Source organism: Temnothorax nylanderi, unplaced genomic scaffold (genome assembly GCF_030848795.1).
Source record: "Temnothorax nylanderi isolate EJ_2023f unplaced genomic scaffold, tnyl_v1.0 TNYL_tig0276_pilon, whole genome shotgun sequence".
Lineage (NCBI taxonomy): Eukaryota > Metazoa > Arthropoda > Insecta > Hymenoptera > Formicidae > Temnothorax > Temnothorax nylanderi.
In genome coordinates, this window is record NW_027249338.1 from 17,820 (window position 1) to 26,448 (window position 8,629).

An 8,629-nucleotide genomic window follows, 5' to 3' on the forward strand; every position below is an offset into this window, starting at 1 on the left:
AGAGTTCAAACCGCGAAGCATAAACACTAAGGCGTGATCCGCAACTTTGTTAGTGCGGTAATTACCCCAATCCTCAAAACCACATATAATATCCTTTCTAATATCATAAGTAATTTTGGGTTGTATCGAAACCTCATCCCACATTAGAATGCACACTTTATCCTTTTCCGACATTTTTGGAGCTATCTTCTCCAAATGTTTTAGAATCAAAGTGTTCAATCTTGCTGAAATGGGTAATTTTCTAAGTACCAACTGCAAAGTTTGTATCGATGGTATGTCTCTAAAAACATTTCGCAAAGATGTATAAGCCCGTTTGCCCATCATTTTATATAACATTAACGCCAAGGTCTTCTGTTTTGTATCATAGCGAAGTCCCTGTATGAAATATGAAAATGTATTAAGTATTATATAAATGTTGAAAATATAAATGTCTTCAAATATTTCTTCCTTACAATTAGTAACAAATCAGATATACATAATAAATAAAATGTCAATTATAAAAGTTATTATATGCAAAAAGTTATATGAAAAAGCTAAAAAAATAATAAAAACAACAGTTGATAAATAAATATTAGAAAAATTTATTTAATAATTCAATTAATGATGTATATCTTTTGTATTGTAAAATAACGTTTATTTAAATTATTTAATAAATTAAATAAATTTTTATTTAAAATGGTATTCTCCATTGCAATACTATATGGATAATTATATTATATAGTTTGACAACAATATAACTTGAACAATACTAGAATGTATTAAAATATGCTTAAAGTAAAATATATTTATTAAGTATATATATATATATATATATATACTACAAAATATAAAAACAAATTATAACGCAAAAAATAATACAAAAAGGAGTCGTGCATATAAACGGATGGCATCAACAAAAGTTTTGTTATAATACATAACTCAAAAGAGCCAATACCATAGCTATATAACCATCCCAAAATAGGAGAAATATAATTAAAAGAATTAAAATAAAGATTATAGAAGTGCTCGGGGAGGTATTAGTCGCCCCGGATTCGCGAATGGTCTAAAGCGTGTAGCGATAACTCGAAGGACCAGAGGGACCGTTCCCTCACGAGATGTAACGACATGCAAAACGAAAGCGAAAGCGCAAGCGAAAAATGCAAAGCCAAGCGACTCACCGTTCGTTGCCCGTTGCCCTCTCGGATGGTGTTCTCTCGTCTCTCTCTCTATTCCTCTCTCCTTCGTCCTTCCCTCGGGTAAGCCCTCCGTTGTAAGCGAGAAGGCGAGCCGGCAAGCAAGCAGGCAAGGCACGATAGACAAGCAAGCAGTGCAGGAAGGTAGGCAAGGCCCGAGATAGACAGGCGAGCGGTGCAGCGGACAGAACAGGCAAGCAAAGCACGGGCTCGAAGGGAGTCGACTCCGCGTGCTCCAAAATGTGAGTTCACGAGTTCGCGTTCGAACAGCGAATGAATCCTCCGGTACTCCATCGTCTCACGCACCTGCGAATTGCGGCGCGAGCGAGTACCAGCTTTTCCAGCAATTGGGCGGGCCACCCGCGGGCGGGCAGCACGAGTCGGGTGAGTCGCGCGAGTGTTGCCTATTTATCGCGATCCGCCAACGTCTCGCGCGAGTCACGAATTACGATTTTGGCGTTACCGACGGTAACGTTCCAACCAATGTACGCTAATAATACATGCAACTTATTAACTAGTATATACAACTAACACTAAGGATGCTGATATTGACTATATACAAGCGAGCGCCAACCAAGAAGTTTATAGAAGATTATAGAATAGAGTATCGAAACAAAGAATATTGAAGCAACAAAGATGAAGGCAAAATTAATATTAATATTTCACCACTTACAATTGATATGCATTGATAAGATGAAATTTACAAACACCAGATGAAATACATACATTTATATATTATTTATATATTATATATATTTATATATTATATATATTTATATATTATTATATTTATATATTATATTATTTACATATATATATTTTATATATATATATATATATATATATACTGGCATATGTATGTACTGGAAAAAATAAGATTATCAATTAAGATTATCCATCAATAAAGTTTACAATTTGTAAAAATATTAAAGGAAAATGTGAAGAAGAACAATATTGCATACCATATAACATGCCTAAAAGTATAAATCAAAACCAAAAGAATCAAGCATTTATTCAATTCAAATATTATTATTACACCAACAAGTATATGCATCATTGTTATTATGCATAATCAATACATTTAAAAAAGTGAAATTTTTGTCTTTAATATCAACCTCTTGAGAAAATGGTTAAAATTGTAACTAGTCATCATTAATATTTTATATATTTTTGAGAAAATGTCATGCTGGCAAAGAAAACTGTAGCATATCTGTTCAAAATTACCATCTCACTCACTTAGTACTTACTTGTTCCAGTATATTCTGTTCGTTTATATCATACAATAATTGCATAATTTGGTTCTTTTCTTGCAATGTAATGTTGCTCCCTTTTTGCTCATTAAATATCTTTTCCACAGATATTAATAATGGCTTTGAAATATACAAAACATTAAAAAAAAAATAAAAAAAGTTTTTAATATTCTGACATTGTTGCAGTATATTATTTGTAATAATAATGTAATAATAATAAGAGCGAATACGTTTTGTACTTTATTGCTTTTTAGATACTTTGAAATGTAAATAAAATTATAAAAATATTTCAAAGTATCTAAAAAAGCTATATATAGTACAGAACATTAATGTAAAAAAATAAATATAATTTGTAATGATAAATATGTAATTTAAATATTACAACAAAATTTTAGAAAAATTATCCAAAAAAACAAGATGAGGAAAAATTTAATTGAAAATATTTATGCAATATTGTAGTTTAAAATATTAAAATATTAAAGTTTGAAAAATATATTTCATACATATATATACACGCATACACATTATTACGAATTTTATATATAATTAAAAAGTAATAAAAACGAAAGATTTAGTAATTTTTCTAAAATTTTGGATAATTTTTATAAAACTTAATTGTAATATTTAAATTGCAAATTTATCATTACAAATTATATTTAAGAAGAAAAAAAATATATAAGTATTTGTTATACCTGTGGTAAGGAGTTGTAACGTTTTCTTATGATGTCCATAAATGTACTCTGCATTTGAGATGTATTTTTCATAATTTTCTCCCATTCATTTTCATGTTTCTTCTTTTTTAGTACTTGTATTGTTCGCTTTTTCTTATTTAATAGCTTTTGGTATCGTCTTATCTTTTCTTGTAATCGACGACATACGTTTGGTGTATTAATATTTATTACTTTCTTTCCTTGGTCCTTTCCATTAAATTGTGTTGATCTTTCCTCTTCAATTGTTTGTACACTGCTGCATTCTTCATGTGGTTTGGATATTACCATAACATTAAGATTGCTTTGATTATTTTCTGGAATTTGTGCTAATTGATCAATAACATTATTATTATCAATTACATTATTTATCGAATTATCTACTTCTAATTCTACTTCTAATGGCAAATTTAATGTAGGTATTGCATTATCTTTAAGACGTCGTTTAATTCCATAAGATATTATTGAATCATCAGAAAAATGGTCAAAGCAAATTCTTAGTTTTGATAATACTTCCTTTGGTGCATCTGTAACACAATAAATTAAAAAACATTAAAACACAATATTTAAATACTTTTCTATATTATAGTATTTAATAATTATAGTACTTATTTTATTATTTAAATAATTAACTTTATAATTAATTTTACAAAAATTTAAAATTTGTAAGGCCGAAAATAGAGCAATTTGAAAAAAATGAATATAAAATTACAAATAAATATTATTTCAATACTATAAGATCCGCTATGACCGTTGCTGGCCTTTTCTCGATTTTATTTGTATTATATTTTATAGCCTTATGTATACTAATTATTAAAATTTGCTTTCAACTTACCAATCAGATCAATCCGTTGAATTGCTCTTAGCCATGTATGCGCTCTGTCCACATTTTTCGGTAATGTGTGTGCTGGAAGCTTAGACGACGTCGTACATCCTGGCACGCAACACTTCCAAACCATTTTTCCTGTAAATCTAAAATTTTCTTATAAAATCTGAAATGAATAAAATCTGCTATGTCTTAGAATTATGTATCAATGAAACATTCTACATATATGTTCTGATATAAGTAATAAATAAGAAATAGAATAAATTTACATGCAATAATAATAATAATAATAATTAAATGATAATGTATGTAATAAACTAAAAAATATTTTAATAAGTATTATATGTGTGCGAATCTTCTCTGTTTCCAAATTTCTTCTTCTCTTTTTCTTCTCGTCTCGTATCTGCCTGTAATCAGAAATTTCCTTTGCTAACCTTCCTTAAATGCCTCACTTTTATCTCACTTTCAATAACTCACTTCTCAATGCTATGCAATCGTCAGCAATCGCAGCAATCGTTCACAAACGTTCTCGTTATGAAGTCCGATCCGATGAAGTCGTTCAGTTGTTGGAAGTCGTTAGAAATCAAGCGAAATATAGACTGGATGATGGTGGGGGAAACATAGTGCTGCCGCCTGCGCTTTCACTACACAAGATTGAACTAACTCAACTTCCGTCGCCGATAAAACCATAGGAGTTTGCACACCCTGATATATACAGACTAATTCTCGATTTACATCTTGTCGTTACGGTGTTCGATCTCCAACTGTCCTTGAAACGGATCGTCACGCTCCGATCCCTCCCTACTCCCTACTTCCGAAAAGCGCTAGTGTCTCGATCGTCGATCCTCTATCGATATATCGATCGCGGTACGCAACATCCCGCCCGCCTTGAAATATCCTTTTTCAACACCATCGTCATCATAAGTCATAACGCAATACATTCAATTCGATTATATTATACAAGCTATTCATTGCTCATTCAGATATCGGAAGAATACAAATCCTTGTCAACGCACGCTGTACTACACCGCTGTCTGTTCGAATGCTCACTATTCGGATATGCCCTTCTTTATCTGGGTGTGCTTCGATGATACGCCCCAACCTCCACCTAAAAGGAATCTGCGTATCTTTCAAGATCACCATATCGCCAGGCTTTACTTTATTTCGATCGGAAGCAGCGCTCCTCCACTTAGACCTTGATTGTAATTGCGACAAATACTCTCGACTCCATCGAGTCCAAAAATGTTGCCGCAATTTAACTAACAACTGATAGCGATTCAACCTATTAGTCGGTACTTCCGTCGGATCCTCCTGTTGTATTGCATTTAACGGCGCTCCGATTAAAAAATGACCCGGGGTCAACGCAGTGAGATCTGACGGATCACTCGACATCGGCATCAAGGGCCTCGAATTCAAACATGCTTCGACTTCCGTCAGAAGCGTGTAAAACTCTTCGAATGTAAGGAGCGCCTCGCCCAATACTTTTTTCAATCGCGTTTTTGCTGACTTTATACCCGCTTCCCACAAACCTCCCATATGCGGAGTGTAGGGCGGCAAAAAATGCCATTGTATCGATTGCTCTGACAAGAACGCATCAACCTGTCGATGATGATCTCGATCCTGCAATAAGTTTTTTAACCTCTGCAATTCATTATTCGCTCCTACAAAATTCGTACCGTTATCCGAATAAATATTTAAGCATTCCCCTCGTCTCGCAATAAAACGTCGTAATGAATTAAGAAACGCCGCGGTACTCAAGTCACTTACTAATTCTAAATGGACAGCGCGTGTCGTAAAACATACTGTTGTGCCGCTGCCTTGAATAGGAGATTAGGGTCGGCACCGAGTTCTTTGGATCCGTCGAATTGGAGGGAGAGAACAACACTCGCGAGTTTGTGGTTGCAAAGGCGTTTAATAAAACAGTTGTCTCGTAGTTACACTTGAATCAATTACTTCACTACCCTGACTTGCGGGTTACAATCAGATTAATTCGTTTCGTTTCGTTTGACTCGCGGTACGCGCTCGGTTCTTAGACTGCCCACCGCGCATCGGAAAGACGGGCTCTTTATCCGCTCGGTATTGCTGACTTAGTTGTCAGCGTTTTTGATACCGTGATCAAAGGTCTAACGGGCAGGTGATGTCCGGCATGCCCATATATGGTCATTCCTGAGGCTTGTGCAGGTCTTCGCGTCAGCGGTCTTCGTCGCTAGGGTCATATTTCCGATAGGAAGCAACTCGGAGTTGCCAAGTGCATTACTTAATCTCTAATTCGTTGTGCGCTCACAACAATACAAATAAACATAAATACGCTTTGGCCGTTTTATTACGTGTAACCTTAATATTAAATGGTCCGCCATAATCGACACCTACATTTAAGAACGCTCGACCAGGGCTCACTCTATCTCTCGGTAAATTTCCCATTATTTCTTGCTTTTACAGTTAAACCTATAACAAACTAAACATCTACGCAGGACCCTCCTGACTGTCGATCTACCCGCTATGATCCAATACTGTTCTCTAATCAAACCTAAAAGCGCTTCAGGGCCTGCATGCATATTTCTCAGGTGTGTGTCTTTGATTATCAAGTCTGTCAATTGATCACTCGTCGCAAGGATCACTGGAAACCTCTGACCATAGGATAGCGGCGCGTTCCTCAAGCGACCGCCTACTCGCAACATTCCCGCGTCGTCCACAAAAGGGTTTAGAGCTAATAATCTACTCTTTCTTGAGATTGAACGTTTCGATTTTAGAGCGGCGATCTCCGTCGCGAAATATCGCCTCTGATGATGCTTCAATATAATTCTCGTGGCTTCCTCCAATTCCCTCACGGTGATCCAACCTGACCGCCGATCGGTCACTCGCCTACCGTTGTAAGCAAATCTCAGACAGTAGGCTATAACGGTCTTCAATCGCTTCAACGATGAATATCGTCGCCAGACGTCCAACTCTGCATCCGCGCTAACGACCATCGAAACTAGCCTTTTTTCCGGCGCTTCAATCAAAACTGTCGGCTCCAACGGATATACGACCTCTTTCTCTAACCAAGCTGGGCCCTTCCACCACAACTCCTGGCTCGCCAGTCTCTCCGGTCCGACACCCCTAGACAGTATATCGGCCGGGTTCTCCTCAGATCTAACATGATGCCACTGTGATTTCGATGATGTCTCTTGTATTTCGGTGACCCGATTAGCAACGAAGGTTTTCCAATGCGACGATTCCTTACTGATCCAAGCCAAGACCACCTCGGAGTCACACTAATAATGTTTCGCATCAATCCGCAACGCGAGCGCCCCTTTCCATCAATCAACCTTTTCCATCAATCTCGTCAATAGCAACGCTCCCTCTAACTCCAGACAGGCCAGGCTGATTTTCTTTACTGGCGCGACGCGCGACTTGGCACAAATCAACCTAGATCTCCATTCATTCTTTCCGCTAACCGATCTGAGATACAAACGATCTGAGATTATGTGTATTTCGAAACTGTTCCTCGCATAGATTCTCCTCTCTCGATAAACTTGACCGCAGAAAGCCTTTTTCCACGACCCAAAAGTCTTCCATCTGCTGATATAAATCTGGTTCCTTGACAATCGCACACAACGCCACCTTAGACCGATTCGTCCGGTCATCCGGAATGGGCGCATTTCCCGCCACTATCCATCCTAGCTTCGTTTTTTGCAGAATGGGTAAACTTCTGCCTAACTTAACGTGTCCTACGCATAACAAGTTCCAAAACACTCCTCCGCCTAACAACACGTCGATCTCGCCTGGCTCTCCGAATTGCCGATCGGATAATTTAATATTTTTTGGAATATTCAGTGCGGAAATGTCCACCCGTCGCGAGGGCGCATGTTCCGTTATACGATCCATAACTAAAAACCGCAACTTTACTTTAAATTCGTTAACGGTAGAGTATATTGTGGTGTTAACAGCTCCCGTTGCGTCCGCCGTACCACAACCAACACCTGACAGTGAGACTTCGATTCTTTGCTCACTTAACTGAAGCCGCTCACACAGGCCCCTGCGCATTATATTTGTTTGAGATCCCGCGTCCAGGAAAGCCCTGCATACATGCTCGCGGCCGAATCGATCACGTATTCTCACGGAGGCGGTCGCAAGCAACACCTGACTACTGCATTTTATCGTCGTTGACATTACATTAGCTTGACAGGCTAAATTGTTACGATTCTCTTCGCCGATACGATTAGAAGTCGAGTCTCGTGCACTCGCCTCCACCTGCTTCGAGTCAGACGCGGTCGATGCTCCTTGCATCTTACTATCGCTATGCAGCCACGTATTATGTTTCTGTCCGCATCGCTTGCACCCGCCCGCCGTGCACCTATCCGCAGTATGATCTTTACGTAAACAATTAAAACATAAACGATGACGCCTAACCTCAGACATTCTGTCCGCCGCCGATAATCCTTTAAACTTCGCGCAATTATAAATCTCGTGACCACCGTGGCATATCATACAATCTCGTCCTCTAAACTGGCTGACATGAGCGCTCGCACTCTCTCCCCTTCGCGCGGGGAAGGATGGTAAACCTTTATTTGGCTGCAACGCCTCCAATACTGCACAATGTCGTGATAAAAAATTAAAAAGCTCCTGTAGCGTTGGCGCCGCTACCGCAACCGTTTCTGTTTCCCATTTACGTTTGGTGTGAACATCTACTCG

General features: G+C 37.6%; 1 protein-coding gene across 1 annotated transcript; it reads right to left on the minus strand.

Annotated features, from left to right (window-relative positions):
* Positions 1–3,626: 3,626 nt before the first annotated feature.
* Positions 3,627–8,224, minus strand: LOC139780395 (uncharacterized). Its single transcript, XM_071719031.1, has 5 exons — positions 7,476–8,224; positions 7,264–7,396; positions 6,450–7,209; positions 5,006–5,616; positions 3,627–3,656 (listed from the first exon to the last, which is right to left on the minus strand). Exons 1-5 carry the CDS (start codon positions 8,222–8,224, stop codon positions 3,627–3,629), a joined length of 2,283 nt encoding a protein of 760 aa, XP_071575132.1.
* Positions 8,225–8,629: the final 405 nt, after the last annotated feature.